Source organism: Oculina patagonica, chromosome 2 (genome assembly GCF_052425735.1).
Source record: "Oculina patagonica isolate OP01 chromosome 2, crgOcupat, whole genome shotgun sequence".
In the NCBI taxonomy this organism is placed as follows: Eukaryota; Metazoa; Cnidaria; class Anthozoa; order Scleractinia; family Oculinidae; genus Oculina; species Oculina patagonica.
The window spans coordinates 23,065,698-23,083,173 of NC_135759.1; the positions used below are offsets into that span (position 1 = coordinate 23,065,698).

Sequence of the window (17,476 nt, forward strand, 5' to 3'; positions counted from 1 at the left end):
CGTGAGAAAAGTGTCCGTAACTGGAGCTGGCCGCTTATGAGAATGGTTCTCGTAAGCAGCCACTAGAGGTGAAGGGGATAGATGGCCGCTTACGGGAGCTTGCCCAGCTAACAATAACCGGATGGACCTGGATGACGAAAAAACAAGCACTGAAATGTTGTCCTGTAATTACTGTAAAATCATTGTCACAAGCGGCGATGTGAAGTTGATTGATAAAAACAAGATACACAGGTTGTTAGTAGGATTTTTTCTTTGGGGTGTCCGCTTACGGGAGCTTAAAAACAAAGAAAAAGTCTAAGTCGTAACCTCTGCAAGTGTCCGCGGCAGCTTACGGGAACGTCCGTAAGCGAGAATGTAAAAATACAGAGTTTGTAAGGGGTTAAAACAGGGTTTCAAACAAGGCAGCCATAAGTAGAGCTGTCTGCTTATGAGAGTGTCCGTTAAGAGAGCTTGAACTGTATTTCAGTTGAAAAATATTTTTAGCTTTCAAGTTGAAACACTAATCTACAGGCGACCCTGTTAACTTTTTGAGGCAAAGTGCATATTCTAACAGGTCAAACTCCTACTGCATCAACCAAATCATTAGAAGTTTTCTTTTATTTTGTCAGGTGAGATAGGACTTTGAGTCGGTTTTAGACTTGAGACCCCTGTAATGTATTATCCGGAGCACTACATCCATCTCTAAAGAAGAAAAGTTTATAGCCAAAGTAGGATTATTACCTCACGTAAAAGTGTGATAGACAGATTGAAGATGTTGAATAGTGATAAGTCTCGGAATGACGATGCAATCTGAAAAAAGAAAACAAAAGAGTAATGAAGAAATAGTTACCAGACACTACTGAAAAAACAGTATTATGGTTCTTCTCTTTCTTTGCACAAAATAAACTTTAAGGTACAAATTGTAAGTGAGGTGAAGCAATTTTGGTATCTCTCGTCTGCATTATATTTTTGTGCTCCATTACATGTATATATTGGGGTTGTAATCAAGTGCTATATGATTTTTGATAACTGTAAAATCCCAAAGTACATAGAAATATTATGTATGTTCATGTAGAGTCATGTAGACAAGTGGTATGGCACAATAATTATGACATTAATTAGTTTTTTCCCCTGGTTAGAGGAAGATATTGTCAAGTTATGCGTTTAGGGCAGGTAAATCAGCAGTGTGATTTATGAACTCCGCGTACAAACATTCTTACTGTGCAACTCACCTTTCGGTGTTTGGTAAGAGATCTTGTTGAATCAGCCTAAAGAGAAAAAATATTGGTAAAGATGTAAATCTGTACTCCTCCCCCTGTGCTGTTACCTTGAGGTGGTGGGGAGGTTTGTGCGTCCAGTGACCCTTGAGCTATACCGAGCAGGTCCAACAATGGGAAGGTTGGGAGAGAGACCAGACAAAAATCAGCACCTGGTCCCCCAGGTTGGGGGTGGGGGGGGGCCAACAACTCCACCCCGTAAACACACGGCGACAAATGCACAACAAGTGTGGACCCTATAGCGGACGAGCCAACCAACGGCACATGACGCTCCGAGAAAGCCCTCGGGAAGTCAGGAGACGATGGAAGCGCCGGCCTAAAACCAACACCGCAGCCAGAATGTCCGCACCATGTTCGAGACCCAAGAACACCGCAGGATCAGGAGATGACGTACTGTGATGGCCGAGCTAACGAGATGGGCGACGGGGCGAGGCACACTTGTAGCAAAAGATAGGTCCCGATGGAAGAGATCATTGCCGCCTTATGTCCCACCAGGGAAAAGAGGATTAGTAAGTAAGTAAGTAAATCTGTACTGACCAGAAAAATAAACAATTATCATTTTCACTAGCAATAACTAGTCTAGAATGATCATTCAAAAGATGGATAATGCTATCACCAGACAAATCATTATCAGGTGAAAAGCACAGCTGGTTTTAACTCTTATTCACAGGATAGTGACTAATTTTATCTGGTGGATAGTAGTTTCCACCCCTTGAACAACCATTGCCAGCTATTTGATTTTAAATCAAAGGGTACCTGTCAAACAAGACTAATTATACCACCTGTACAGGCATACCTGGTTCATCTCGCACACTAACTGTGACAGTATATGGACACCAATAATACAATGATCTACAGAACCCTGCAACCAAAAAAAGTACTTGTGGAATGGCATTTTATCAGGTTTCTCTGGTTACAACGTAATAAACCCTCCAAACCGAGGAAGGCCAAAGATTCTCCCCGAAACATTTTTTTCAAGAGTTTCAAACAAACATTGTTTAAAACATTTGATATTAGTCAGCGGCAGACAAATATTTGTTATGAATATTCCTGACTGCAATTTCAGCGTTTATCGTTTAATTAAACACTCCTCCCTTGATGAACTGAATTGGTAGCTACTGACAACAACTTGACTTAGTTCTAGGCACTGATTTGGCGATTCAAGGGAACAAGAAAACTTTGTCATTTAATGTGAAGCATTACAAGTAATTATTTCTGAAGTTTTTACCAGTAGATAATTATTAATAGAGTAATTTTCTACTGGCTGAGTGAAACAAAACAAGTGGAAAATGTTTTTTTCACACACCACTGGGACCTGGGACTGAGATAAAGGTTGTGTGACACGAGAGGCTTGGCATGGCGAGCTTGCAGTGGTGTGTGAGAATGTATGGGTTATTGATGTAGCATACCCTTAGCAGTGTCAATAAATATAATGTACAGTGTTACCTGAAGAAATTTCCCCACATCATCCACAATAGTTCTAAACACCAACTCATTTTTCTGCACATCAAACCAACTTAGCTTTGTTAGCCTTGCAAGAAACTGAACAAAAAAAACACACACAATGCATTATGCAAACAAACATAAACTCAAGGTTAGACACAAGGAGTAAAGAGGAGTAAAGACAATAGAGTCCATGATCCACTTTTCTGTACCTGTATAAGTGATTGTGAAACATAAGTAGCAAGATTCAGTCTTGTTCCAAGGTAGTTCAGGACATAGTTACCTACAACAAAATGAGGAGACTAAATTATTATGCAAAAATGGTTTGATCCCAAACTTAATTTGTCTTAAAGAAGAAATAACTCAAACATAACCTTTAGGTAAATGTTCATTTTTTTAACTGATAACACCAATGGTAGCTTTGAAACGTTAGAACAATGTAGGGTAGAAGCCCTGGCTATGCCTCAAATCACAGATAACAATTTAACCTCTCTTATAATATGACTAGCTCCATGATTGGGCAAGATGAACCAAATTCTATGCTGTGATTGGCTACTGTGGCAGGCATTATTTGGCTTTACTTATATGGCTGGCTCTGGGAGCGGGCAAGTTGATCTGACTGACTGAGGTAAATCCAAGTGCGCAAGATGGACCTAACTTGTCTCTTTAGGATTACCTGTGATTTTTCGATGGATTTGTTGTTGTTGCTGCCGTTGTTGCCATATAATAAATCCTTAAATGAACAAGCTTTTACGGCCAAGATGGTGGGATATTGGCCTTTTTCTTTTTCTGCGTGCTTATTGACTGAGACGAACATGCAAAAAAAGAACATGGCCAATTTCCTGCCATCTTGACCTCACACTTGGTCAATAACCCATATTAATTTACAAAATAATTTCGATCTCCATGGCTTCACCAACATGTAGGCAACAAAGCTAGCCCACATTCACGGAGGGTGGTGAAGGTTTTTTTGTGATCCGTGATAGACCTTTTATTCCCAAGAATTGTGAAATTCTTGACTATTAATTTTTTCTTGGCTATTTTTTCTAGTCAAATGTGATTTGGTTACAAAGCCATAAACTGTGATTCACCTTTTTTTCACGAGAATTGCAAAATGGCTTTATTTCTCATGAAATGTGACTGTAAACCATGATTCTTTCTTCCTATTTAAAATGTGTTTGAAAACAATGACTACTTGTGGTAAATTGTGTGACCAGTGCATGAACGTGACATATCGTCATTCGGGGTCCCAGGTCACTTTACTCTGATAGGTATTTTAACACCTTTTCTCTTCCTATTTTATTGTGCGTGAAACCTGATTTGGCCATTTTATTTTTCGTGCAACACGATCTAGACCTCCCTTTACCATGCTCTCCACAGCTAAAATGCTTATAAACACTTACGCATATCAAGTCTCTGTTCAACTGGAAGTGTTGTGTTTTTACTGATGAGTCTTGTCAAAGAGGATGCTGCTATCAGTTGGGAATAGGAAGACTGTAAAGCAATAATAATAAAACAAATAAAACTGAAAGGAATAATGCAGGGACATAATTTCTACTAACACTTTCTAAAGGCGCCCTGTATTGGTCCAATTACAAGCGGTATGCTGGAACTGTCAAATTTTGAAAAGGCACCATGCACGTGCAAATTAAGTGATTTATTTAGTGTTCATGGCACGCGAAGAAAAATCCATGTTTGTTCACACAAAATCGCTAACACTATACAATCCATTTGATCAGGATTACCTTCAGCAAATGGTAAAAATTTGTTTAATAACTGGCACGAAAACGAAATGAAACAGAGCAGGAAAAAATGCAAACATCATTCTTGTATAAATGCGCGCGCGAGATTATAAAGTTTAAGTTATATTTGCTGCATCGATCCGTGATCTGCACAAACTTGGACACAACAACCAGTTTAATACAAAGGAACTGCATTATATCGGAAGTTGTAAATATATTATAGTAAAACTTACATTCCCGCGTTCTAAAAGATATTGACACTTTGTCAGACAGTCAGGGGAGTTAGTAAAGGTGGAGAGCGCTCTTTCCGCCGCATTTCTCGTGGCTGTGTCAGTGGCTTCGTACAACTGTTTGCAAAGGAGGTCTAGCTGAGCGATCTCCTGTCAAGAAAAACAAAGTATCAGGGCACGTTGCACACCAAAAATGAATGCAAGACGAGTTGTTTGAAGCTCAATGTACAACTTTTTCCCAGGTTACCTGTTCCTCCATTTTTGTTTTGGAACAAGACGTGGCCAGGCGCACGTTGCATGCGCATGCAGAAGACAACCGCTGATAACGTCACGCCTGGTGTGTTTTCAGCTTCACGAAAGAAGCTTTTGGCGGGAAGACCGACTCAATATATCCCTGATTTGTCGTAATGACTGTCCTTGTGAAATACTCTTATGGCCAACTACCTAGCTAATAGCTAAAACACTATGATCTGTGCAAAACCAGTTTAAAGTTCCTCTCGCATGTGCACTATATAGCGGCACTATTGCAGACCTCTCAACCTCAAAGAACCAGAAATCTGGAGATTGAGGTTAAAAAAACGGGGAGATTGATCAACTGACGGACAAAAATATCTTAACTAAAACCAGGTGCTAAGCAAGAGAAAGTGTTTGTTTCCTGTCTATAAATCACTTCAAATGAGATGTGACTTTCGCAACACTTTCGAACAAAGTAATGAAATGCCTAAGTTACTGACTACGGCCGATTTACACAGAATTGGCGCAAGACATTCGCCTTTATAGTAAGCCAAAAATGGCATTACACATGGAAATTGTAGTTCTTACAGCTAGTGACTCTGTTTATCGTGAGATTTTTGTGTCTTGTATAAAAACTGTGTGTCTCACGAAAAAATCGTGAGACTTCAGAGGTCTGCTTTTGTCGGGTATTGCCGGTAGGTCACTGTGAAGAGCATAGAAAAGATAAAAAAAGGAAGACGTCACGGGTACTCTCTCCTCCGCAGAGGCCTCTTTCGTGTTTCGTACGGGCTGGGAAATGGGGAGAGGTGAAAAGTAAGCGTGCGGAGCCTGGAGAGTCGTCCTCCGCGCTCCCCCTATTTTTCATTTTTCGTGTTTTTCGCCTTCCCCCACTGAAGGAGCCTCTGCGGAGGAGAGAGCGTCAGGTATAACATAACAATAAGTTCAGACAAATATGACAAATTATTTGAAAGAAAATATCTAAATATGAAACTCGTACACAACTGCGAAAAGATAAAATTAAAGATCATAGTATTTATTAATTCACCAAACTTCGTAACTGAAATGCATTTCTTTGTAATTCAGTGAAGTTTGCGTTCAACAAACAACGCCGGTTTCTCGGACGAAGTCTGATCAGGCTCCAGTTGTTCAACGGGATCTGGAAATAAGACCACTGACCACTCGATCTATCTATCTGGATAACGATCTATTCCAGTGATAGAAAGCGTTCGGTCTTCAGTGGCTTTTGAAAAGCCGGGGGCAGAACTTGCTTGCCTCGAAAACAATGTTGCACAATTTTGCCCAATTTTCTTACGTAGCTTGGCCCACCCATTTCATTTTGACTGAGAAAGTCAAACTAGTCGCAAGTAGCCTGCGTTGCAGATGAACAAAACCTCGGTTCGTATGCAACGCAGGCTAGTCGCAAGGGGCCAAAAATACTTAGACGAGTTGCTGTTCTAGAAAGTACGGAATGTACAACAAAGTGATTTCCATCACATGTTGATTTTTATCAACATATTGCTTCCTTCGATTCGTAGTCTGCGAATTCAGATAATCAAAACAAAAAGCGTCAACCGTACGTCGTTTTCTGACCTTCGGTAAGGCGTGAACAATAGATGTTTTTAGTACGATAGGTCCATAACTTCAAGAGTAATAAATTTTATAACTGGGTGGGAAATTTTTGACAGAAAATGGTTCAAAGTGCGTGGCAAAAGACACTTATTTATTAAAACGACGTGATGTTCCCTTTCCTAATTTGCTGAAATTTTCGAAAAAGAATGAATTAACCATCAATCATCGAACAATCCATTTGACTGGCAACAGTTTTCACTACAAACAAACTGCAAAAATTAGTACCGCGGTATTGCCAGTGTCATCCAGAATTTTATTAAACAACTGTTAAAGTTAAAGGCATATGCCTGCTTTTTGCCAACTATAGAAGTTTAGAGTTGCTTTGTAACTATCACGGAAAAAGGAGGTTGGTTTCTTGAACATTTTCGCCTCGGCGCTTGGCCAAGGTGTCCGAAAACAGAACTATCGCAATAAATGCACAAAGAAAAAAAATGATACAGGGCAAATAAATCCCGTTAACAACTGTAGCTTCTTCTGTGGGTTTCGATAACTAGGTGAAGTCATAACCTGTGCGTGGGTGTTACAAAGGTGAAGGCTGGCTTATGACGCAGCTACAGAATTTTCTTGCAAACAAGCGGCAACACATATACAACACGTTGGCGAGAGATGTAGTTTCCTTAGCACGTACCAAACCCGAAATTTTTGCCAGTAACAGAATGATTTTGACATTGTTTACTCTGTCTTCTAAGGTTGTTGTCATTGAAAACGTTTTTTATGACTAACTGGGCACACAGCCGAGGTTTAAATGCGCTTGTTGTTACTGAATATAAGAAAAGTGTTAATCTTCAGTTTACTATCTTAAAACAATTTTCGCCTATAAATTCTTAGCCTTCTCAAGGCGTTATTTTTGTAACCTGTTTTTTAAGTTTCTCCAATTTTGAACTTTACCACTAAAGCAATGTATATAATGAATGTAAATAACTTGATTAAAAATTTATATTGCTGTTAAATATACTCAGCGTAATTATACCCGTTTGGTATCGCGCCAAAGAAAATGATTATAAATATGACGAGGAAGTATAGAGGCGAAAGGAACTTCAAAGAAGTCTTGCTCCAGTGCAATTTTAACAACAAATTTTTACTACGCGTCGAAATACGAATACTGCTCCAAAGCAGACTCAACTATGAAACCAGGCGTGTTTTGTTTAATCCTTCCACTATTACAGGTACGAATTATCACAGGGATTAGGAACTGATTAAGGTCTTTACGAGTTCTAGACTTGCCACTGCTAGTCCAAAACCTGAAAAGATAAAATGGGGTTATGTTATAATGATTAAGAGGGCTAGATTGCTGCATAACAGAGAAAACGAAGAAGCTGGCGAAATGTTGCCCTACGCCGATTCAGGGAACACTCGCCAGGTTCCCAGATGTAGAAGTGTCTTTTCACTAACGATGGCTCAGTGTCGTAGAAAAATAGGAATTTCAGTTTTCGACTTTTTTCTCTTCTCGTTGATTTTTGGAGTGGTGAGTACACTTATAGTGAACAATTATTGCTACAAACAAAATTTATCCAATTATACCACGATCCCCTGAGCTGCTCGTGGCCCAAGTATTTGATAAAAGTTAACTACATTGTCATTATTTCTGGGGTTCTTTCGCCTGTATAATTTTTCCTTTTAGTTTGAAACAATGAAATTCAAAAATCGTGTTGCATTTTACATTTTAAAAAGAACGAACTACTTACAATTAAACTGTTGAAACTCAATACTTTATTTAGATGCTCAAAAAAGCACTTAGCGAGACGGTTGACCCTCCATCCACGCAAAGAGAAAAGCTATTAGCAAACCATAGTTATAAAAAGATCCTCCTTTATTTCGTGGGGATCGATCCTGAGAGAAATCCAGTATATATTTCTCGGCTTAAAATTCAGAATGTCATTAAGTTTTCGTTTATTATTTACTTGAGTCTACTTTGTTCAATAGGTTCTGAGCGACTATGAAACCCACGGAAGCTTGGTCATAAACTCTACTCAAGGTAGGGCGATTTAATTTCAGTCAAATATTAGAATTAATGACTTTAACAATCTCGCCAAAAAATTGATGTTTGTAAAGTGTCCATGTTACAGCCTTCCCTTCTTATCAATCTGTTCGTGTAGTAATCAATTCAACCTTACACACCTTACATCCGGCAATCAACCTCAAAAATGAAAATCCAGTTGTGTAATTCAATTATTTGGGTGGTACTGATGAGGAGAACATAGAATAATTTTGCTGAATACTGTCATAAAATTCAGCCATTTTAAACAAAATATTAAAACCGTTTGATTCATAAAATAAGAACACGAAACATTTATACTCGTTGTAAATTCGTCAAGGTGACGGTCATAAAATCAATAAGTATATACGTGCCGATTACGCAAAATTGTTTTTTGTGTCATTTTTAGCTGCCTTTTTAACACCATTATAAATTTCTAATTTCTTTCTCTCATTTATTGTATTGCTGAATTAACTATTGTCGAAAAGAACATTTTCACTGAGTCTAGAGTATTGAAAAAAAAAACGAGAAACAATTTCCATTGACACAAAAATATATTAACTTTTTCTTCATTTTCAAGCGTTGGCAACATGCTTGGAAAAAACTGTCAGAAGCATTAAGAAATGTTTGCTTTGTAAGAAACGTAATTTTCTTATCTGTCGACTTGGCAGGTAGGTGTGTTTATTTTCGTGTTGTATGTCTTGTGCCCGGAAGAAAAGCAATTCACCTTCCCCAACTCGGCGTGTGAAAAATAAATTAAATGCAAAAGCAAATCACCTTCCCAAAACCCCGTGTGAAAAATTAATTGAATGCTTATAAGGCGCATTAAGTGCAATTAGGTGCGGTATAAACACTTTGCTCACGGAATATTATGTAATGGAATTTAATATGAAAACAATTTCGATTTAAGCAGGCTTTTAGCACGATTCATAGCACAAATTTGGATACCAACTCTCTCCACGGCTTATCAATTATAATTTTTAGCTCAAAACCTTAGAAGTAACATTTGCTAGTGTGGAAAAAACACTGAAGAATTAAGAAAAAATGAACCGGAAATAGGAACAACTATTGTCTTGAGTCAGTAATATGAGAGACAAACTCGAACAAATTAGGCTGAAGTTTTCAAGATGCGCTTAAAATTTCCAGCTAGGTCACGGCTCGGCCGTTTTTCCATGCCTGAAAAGAGCCTCTCCAATGTAGTATAGGGTTCTCTCACACACTCTGAATAAGAACGGTTCCATGCCAATGTATAGCTTGTCTACGTAAGGTTGAAGGTTCTGACATTTGTTACAGGTTTATTATATGCCGAGAGGATGCGTAATATAAGGAGAGGAGAGGGTGGCGTGGCCTTGTTGTGGGGCGCTGGACTTGTAATTGTAATCCGGAGGTCCAGGGTTCAAATCCACCTCCCTGCCACTATAGATGGATTTGTCTTCGGTCGTCCCAAATTCATCTCCTCCACACTTTGTAAATAGCAAACTGGTTAGCCTCCTGCCAGTTGGGGTTTTTAACAAGTTTATGTTCGATTTGCAATATTTGTTTATTTATTTATAGGGTCCACAATTAGCACAACAGTGCAAAATACATTGAAACTTACATTAAGTAATTTACTTTTTATCTTTTATTTATCCATGGCGAGATATAGGTGAGTAATTGCTTCGCTTATGCAGTGGAAGTAAAACGCCTCCATTTTCTTGTTTGAGCACTTGAAGTTGGTTTCCTTTCGCAGAAAAAAAATATAACACAAATAGAGTCTCATTTTGTATAAAAGAGGAAAATTGTTGCTCACCCTTTTAATTTTATTGACATCATCTGGTGAAAAGGGGAAATATTGTTGGAATTAATGTGAAATTGTTGATGTTGTTTTCTCAATGCAGATTTTGTCGCCACACTCAACGGAGTCGGGACCAGCGCCGGGGATGTGGAATTTTTTTTTCTTGTCGTCTGCTCCTTCGGCCGGTCAACGTTATAAATAAGATTTCCAGAGACAAACTTAAAAACTTACTGGCACTCAGTATCCCTAACGCCTTTGACCTTATAATTTCACCACAGAACGAGATTAGAATGGAACTCTTTGCTCTTCATTTAATCTATCATCTACTAATCGATTTATTTTTTCTTTGTTGATAGTTTATTTTCATTTCTGCGAGTTCCCGGTTCTCCCGGTAGCTGTGTACCCGTTTAACAACGAAACTCTTGCTAATGATGTATCGCCACATAAGGGGGTTGGTGAAGCTGTGGGCACAACATTCTCTCCCGGGATTCATGGCGAGCTGGGAGGCTCCATTGAAGTCCAGGGCCGCGCGGATTCCTACGTCGAGTTAAGCAATCAAGCTGGGAACTTGGATATAAAGCTGTCTATCACCATCTTGTTATATGTGTACCCGATGGGAAGCCCGGGTCCCATTGTGAACTACCAGAAAGATGGGCACGGTGTTCAGATTTACCAGAGTAAATATCCTGCAGCAAGAACTCTTGCGGCACGAGTCAACCGACGGAATTTTCGCATTACACCGGCTGTAGAGAGGGTTGGAATACTGAAGCTTAATCAGTGGAATTATATTGGAATGACCTATAACTACTCCAGCGGGATGGTAAAACTGTGGCACGAAGGAGGCGTGGTCGCATCCAGAAATATCACAAGCATACAGATCGCCACACAGTTCGATGTTCGAATCGGAGCTCGTCAGATTCCGAATGACGCGGACTTCTTTAAAGGCCGAGTGGCGTGTTTACAGTTCTATTCCACAGCACTGACACAACAGGATATTAAAAAAGGGCGGATAGCTTGCAAGCCCTGTAAGTGAGAGATTTATTTGATACAGTCAGTCCAACCTCCCAGTGATGTACTGTCTGTCCCCTTCTGGGATATAGGTGTGTGGCCGGGGCCGCAACTCATCGTCCCTACCAGTATGACTCTTAAGAGCACAGTACAAATAAATGAAGAACTATCCTATCGATATCCAATATGTACCAGTGAATTTCACTATAGTTACGACCTGAGTTTGACTAAATAAAAAATCATTCAAATACGCGGATTTAGGGAGAGATCCCCCCTGCAACAAGAAGTTGCTTGTACTGTTAAATCTCATTTTAGATTTCTCTCTCCCCCTGCCTCGCACTTCTCCTTTCAATGACTAAAAACGCACAAAACAGAAAAGTAAACAGAAATCGTAGTTTAAGTTCACCAACATTATCAATAATGGCTGAGCTGTGCTTAGGTTAATAGTTCGTTGCCAGGTTGTTCGAAAGCTGATTAACACCAACCCCGAATTAAAAGTTGATAGAGAGTTTTGTGCAGTTTGAGATTAGTCAACGTCAAAACTGGAAGATAGAAAATATGAAAAGAAAACCTCACTGAAAAGTTAAAAAAAAAAACTTTGAACAACCCGTCCCTGATGTATGTAGGACAGTCACAGTATTTTTATCACTAAACGTTTCTTACATTTATCTTTATTTTCCTATTCTGTCAGTTGAACCTGTCAGTAGAATTCATCTTTTGGTGCGGCATAAAGACAAGTACATCGAGGTAAACGAAAACATCTCGATTGAGGTACACAATGACAAGAACTCGAAGTTTAGTGAGTATAAATACGACCTGGGGGACGGCAGTCCGATCATTACTACAGATAAAGAATTAATCCATTATCGCTACTCAAAGCACGGAGTTTTTGCTGTAGAAGCTTTAATATACAGTCGATGCAGGAATGAAAATTTACGCGTAAGGGCCACGGTAACTGTCGAGCGACCCTTGGAGCTGCTGGGAAATTTGACCCTGTCGTGTGACCCCGTTCCATTCCCCGCTGCTCTGTCAGCGGTTCTGACATCAAATCGAGGCACTTATTTCAAATGTTATTGGAACTTCAGTGATGGTCACGTGGGTGAAACGGATTTCGCCGATCATGGTTTAATTCACAACTTAAAACACGCGTTTAACGCCACAGGAACTTATTCGCTGTACGTTGAGTGTGAGAACAGGCTTAGCAAGGCGAATGCTTCATCGATTGTGATCGTGCAAGTTCCCATCAAGGGGCTTCTTATTGACAAAATAACTCCAAAAGCCTTTCTAAGTGAGTTTAAAGTCACGTGGCATGTACAAAGCGGTAGCGACATTGCTTACACAGCCAGCTTTGCAAATAAGGAGCTCGAGATATTTGTAAGCCAAAACGATTCAAGCGGTTGGACGTGGGTGCGACGTCAAGATCACGTGGGTCCAGGTGTTTACGACGTCACTGTCACATCAACCAATAAGGTGAGCGGAATCTTGCAAGCTTCAGAAACGATTCGCATAGAGAAAGAAGTGCAACCATTTGCGCCAACTTTGTCTCATTCAAATAGGGACATTGAAGTCAACGAGACTTTGTCCCTGTTTATGACAACAATTAACGAGGAAAACGCTGCCAATCCTATTTATCATATTAACTTAGGAGATGGTAGAGAGGCGATAAAAGCAAGAAGTTTAACTACAAATTTCAGCTATGTAGCCTACGGAGATTTTCTGGTCACCATAAATGCTTCAAACAACGTATCGTTTTATATCACGTCCATCGTGATCAAGGTACACAAACCAGTGCTGTTGATAGAAGATTTAACTCTATTCAGCAAACCAACAATATTCTTACAAACCACAGTGATAACTGTACACATAACAAGAGCCTCCGACGTTGTTTGCAGCGCGTCATTCGACGACATTCCCAATTACAGAAAGGAATTCGACTTGCGCGCAGAATCCACCTGGGATCCCATTAGACGTGCAAAGAATGGGAAGGCGCCTTCTGTGAGGTTTTTGATAAAGCGTAATTACACCTGGGTTGGAGTTTATTCTGTGAAAGTCAGTTGCAAAAATCGCCTCAGTCAAAAGAACGCAACGATTGATGTTACGGTTCAAGAACCAGTCACGGGAGCTCGTTTGTTTCCCATTGAACCGGTGATAATCGGAAAACCAATCAACATCACCCTAGAAATAACTTCAGGAACAAACGCGTCTTTTGAAATAGTCTTCAATGGATACAAATTCCAACAGAAGATAGCAGGACTTTCGACTTTTCATGTCGTTAATCAGGACGTCTACCATTCTCTCGGTTTTCACGAGTTCACTGTAGCCGTTTGGAACCTTGTGACCACTCCTATTCAAATCCGAGGTCACGTGGTCGTGGAGGTTCCCATATATGGTCTCGAAGCATACGTCATAGGAGGTGTACGCGAAGTAGAAGTCAATGAAAGCGTGAACATAGCTGCGAAGCTAAAGAATGGAAGTAACCCGGAGTTTCTGTTTGACTTTAACGATGGAAGTGAACTTTTTGTTACTCACAGACATGTTGTTGACCACAAGTTTAATCCTCATTCCGTTTATGTGGTGAATGTCACAGCACAAAATAACGTAAGCCAAGAATTCGCGCTGCTCAAAATCACAGTTGTTAAACCCGTACTTGTGCTCCAAGGTCTCTCAATTAGCACAACACCAACTGCTGTGAATAACGCAGCTAAACTTGCTCTTCAGTCAACGGAAGGTTCTGATTTCTACTGTCTCTGGCATTTTGGAGATGGTTTAAGTCTGAATTCTAGTTACCAGTTTCTTAGCTATTATGCCGATGGCAAATCAACAGACAAAGGTTCCTTTCAAAATCTGACATTTCTTGTTGAACACAAATTCACAGCTGCAGGAATCTTTCGCGTGTCAGCCAGTTGTCAAAACCGCCTGAGCTCAGAAGTCGCTTCCGCAAAGATTGTGATTCAAACCGTTGTTAAGGGTTTAAATATCCTCAACATTCCCGCGCAGATTGTTGGTCAAGAATTTCAAGTTTCTTGGAGGATTTTATCGGGGACAAATGCAACATTTAATGTCACCATTAACGGAGAAAAAGTCAATTCTGTTCATACTTCAGGACTAGAAGGTTTCGCCCAAATCGTTCTTCCCTCTCCTGGTGAATACATAATCTGGGTCGCTGCCCATAACTTGGTGAGCCCGGTTCAGTCTCGATCAGCGGCAATTCTAGCAAAAGTTCCAGTCTCTAACGTGACTGTCCGAGTTACATATGAATCACGTGACCTTGAAATGGACCAAAATGCAACCTTCACTGTTCATTTGGGTGCAGGAACTAATCCAGTGTTTCTGTTCGATTTTGGCGATGGCAATAAAATCGAAAATGAACTGGGACAGATCACGCACAAATACGGTTTCAACGATTCTTACTCCTCACAACCTAATGTTACTTACCAAGTCTATGTGACGGTTTACAATAACGTCTCTGATGTCGTTTCTTCATTAAACGTCACGGTACATAGACCAGTTCTTCAACTACAGGAAGTAAAGCTCTCTGCTTTCCCGTCTAACGCCTCAGAAAACGCAAGGATTATTCTTACCATCGAACAAGGCTCGGATGTTGACTGCGTTTGCGATTTCGGAGACGGGAACGAATTACGACAGCTTAACTTACCCAAGACAGCATTCCTAGGCGCAGATGGGACACCGGTGGAATTCTTTCGCAACCAGAGTTATCAGATTAGCCATGTGTACGAGAAAGCGTCAAAATACCGGTTGTTTATCGAATGCAGAAATAGGCTTAGCCATGTGCAGCAAGTCACAGAAATTGTTATTCAGGAACCAATAACAGACCTGGAAATTTCCGACATTCGTCCCCGGCGATTTAACGAAAGTTTAGTCATCTGGTGGCAAATTGCAAATGGTACCGATGTGGAATTCCGCGTTCTCTTTGCAAACTTAAGCTTTCAAGAGCTGGGGAAGCGTCGAAATTTCACAGTCATGCCTGCCGAATATAGATTTGCTGGTACATTTAAAGTTTTAGTTGAGGCTCGTAATTTAGTGTCCTGGGCTGTTGCCAGGGAAACGGCCATAATTCAACATCCGGTCTCTATCCAGGGAGTAATTGCCAGGTTACCACAGCAAGATGGGTCACTTGGTGGGTACGGTCCTCTCGGGGACTATTTCCCGGCTGGCCATGATGTCATGTTCAAGGTATTCGCTCAAGGAACCGACTTATCATATCAGTGGCAAATTGATGGCGAGAAGAGAAAATTCGTTAAGGAAGCTCTCATTGAGCGTCAATTTCATCATGTTGGACTCTACAATTTGACGGTGCTGGTGAGAAATATGGTTAGTGATGCTCATGCCAACATCACTGTGGTGATTCAGTATGCCATTAAAGGTCCCGTATTACGAAGTAACAGTCCACAGAGACTGAAGCAACCAATAAAATTTCATCTCAGCGCTGCGCAGCTCGGCACAGACTCTTGCTTTTCTGTTGACTTCGGGGACGGAAAGCGTTCCTTTTACGGTCACCCAGGATGCAAAGCTAGAAACTCAACATCAAATTTCACTGTCATTTTACCGATGGAAAGCGTGAAGTTTGCACATGTCTACAACCAAGTAGGAGAGTACGCAGTTTCGCTAAACGCTTCAAACGAGGTGTCGTTTGTTCAAGCTCGCACGGTTGTAGAGGTGGAGTATGCCCCTTGCGCGAGCCCAAATATTGAGATCGAAAACCTTGGTGTAAGCTCAAGTACGGCCTCCAAGTCATACCGATCTGACCCCTACAATGTGCCTACTCATATACTTCTTGACTGCGAAAGAACAAACAAAGTAAAATTTAAATGGCAACTACTGTTGTTGAACGAAAGCGGGGCTCATAGCACCAACCAAGACAATATCATTCTGACTGAACGCGAACTAAACATTCCCAGAAAAGCACTAGTGTATGGCTTATATGAAGTACAGTTCACTGCGCAGATGGCGCTGCCCAATACTGGAAAATACCGCAGCACAGCTATCGGCTACTTGAGGATTGTTCCTTCTCCTCTCATTGCAAAAATTGACGGTGGAAATTTGATCAGCCGGGGCTTTGGGAAAGAGGTCAAGATTGATGCGTCCCCGTCGAAAGACCCGGATATTGACAGTGGGAAAGATTCTGGTAAGTTAACATTTATATAATATTTTTAAAACAACATTTACTGTGTGGGGCGCACCACGTAGCCTTGTTTAGCCCGAAGGTGTTTTTTTTTGTTTAGATGACAATTTGCTCTTTCAGTTTGTATTCGTCTTTAGGCTCCACATTTACCCAAAGGTGGTTTTGCTTTTCTCTGAGCCCACCCCGCCAGTCTTGCACTCAAAGCCTTTGTTTCCCTTGTTCAAGCAACCTCGTTCCCAGGGCTTTTCCCTGGAATGGCACGGGCGGGAAAAAAGCTCAAGGGAAAAGCCCTGGGAACGAGGTTGTGTTTAGAGTAGACAACACTAAAGCGACAAGCCTTTGATTGTTTCGGCTAAGCCCTGAAATAGAAGTTAAGGTAAAAGCTGCGTCGAGCCTAGTGGCCTATCTTGACGAGATCTTATCCCGGTTTCTGTAGTATTAAGCGGCTGAAAGTATTTCTACTACCCCCTAGATGGGTTATCCTAGTCCCCCCCCCAGGGTTCCCTCCAGCATTAGTTCTGCCGGTACCCATTTATAAACCTGGGTGGAGAGAGGCACTATGAGAGTAAAGTGTCTTGCCCAAGAAAACAACACAGTGACCCCGGCCAGGGCCACTCGGACGCTCGATCCAGAGTTCAGCACGTTATAGCCATTAGGCCACCGCGCTTCCCCCCTTGAAATAGAAACCAGTTCTAAATTGTTATTGACTCTGTTTTGCAGGGCTGCATTTCACGTGGTTATGTAGGAGTGTCCACACTCAGTTCCCAGAAGATGTTTTCCCAAATGTGAATCTGCGCAGTCCTTATGACAAAACAAGTCAACCAGCAGCACCTGGTACAGTACATTCAACAGGCTGCTTTGGTGATGGACAGTTTGTCTTTAATGGCAATAATGCAGTGCTGAGTCTCAACACGACGAAAATGATAGAAGGCGAAACGTACGTGGTGTTTGTAATCATAAGGAAGGGAGCAAGGACAGCTCATCAGTATCAAGTTGTAGAGGTTGTTCAAGGCGATCCACCCGTGTCAAGACTAGAGTGAGT

At 40.8% G+C, this 17,476-nt stretch overlaps 2 protein-coding genes across 2 annotated transcripts in view; one reads left to right on the top strand and one right to left on the bottom strand.

Annotated features, from left to right (window-relative positions):
• Nucleotides 1-4,970, bottom strand: part of LOC144643598 (exportin-7-like) — a 48,508-nt gene extending 43,538 nt beyond the window's left edge. Inside the window, exons 1-8 of the mRNA XM_078502900.1 lie at nt 4,919-4,970; nt 4,675-4,821; nt 4,103-4,193; nt 2,912-2,982; nt 2,703-2,798; nt 2,053-2,118; nt 1,212-1,247; nt 721-789 (exon numbers count right to left, since the gene is read on the bottom strand). Of these exons, the coding sequence (XP_078359026.1) occupies nt 721-789; nt 1,212-1,247; nt 2,053-2,118; nt 2,703-2,798; nt 2,912-2,982; nt 4,103-4,193; nt 4,675-4,821; nt 4,919-4,930 (588 nt within the window). The 5' untranslated portion in view covers nt 4,931-4,970. The remainder of the gene's footprint in view (nt 1-720; nt 790-1,211; nt 1,248-2,052; nt 2,119-2,702; nt 2,799-2,911; nt 2,983-4,102; nt 4,194-4,674; nt 4,822-4,918) is intronic.
• A 2,597-nt stretch (nt 4,971-7,567) lies between these two features.
• LOC144643601 (polycystin-1-like) overlaps nt 7,568-17,476 on the top strand; it is a 28,688-nt gene continuing 18,779 nt past the window's right edge. The window contains 5 exon segments of the mRNA XM_078502904.1: nt 7,568-7,700; nt 8,458-8,509; nt 10,640-11,308; nt 11,983-16,437; nt 17,155-17,470. Of these exon segments, the coding sequence (XP_078359030.1) occupies nt 7,659-7,700; nt 8,458-8,509; nt 10,640-11,308; nt 11,983-16,437; nt 17,155-17,470 (5,534 nt within the window). The 5' untranslated portion in view covers nt 7,568-7,658.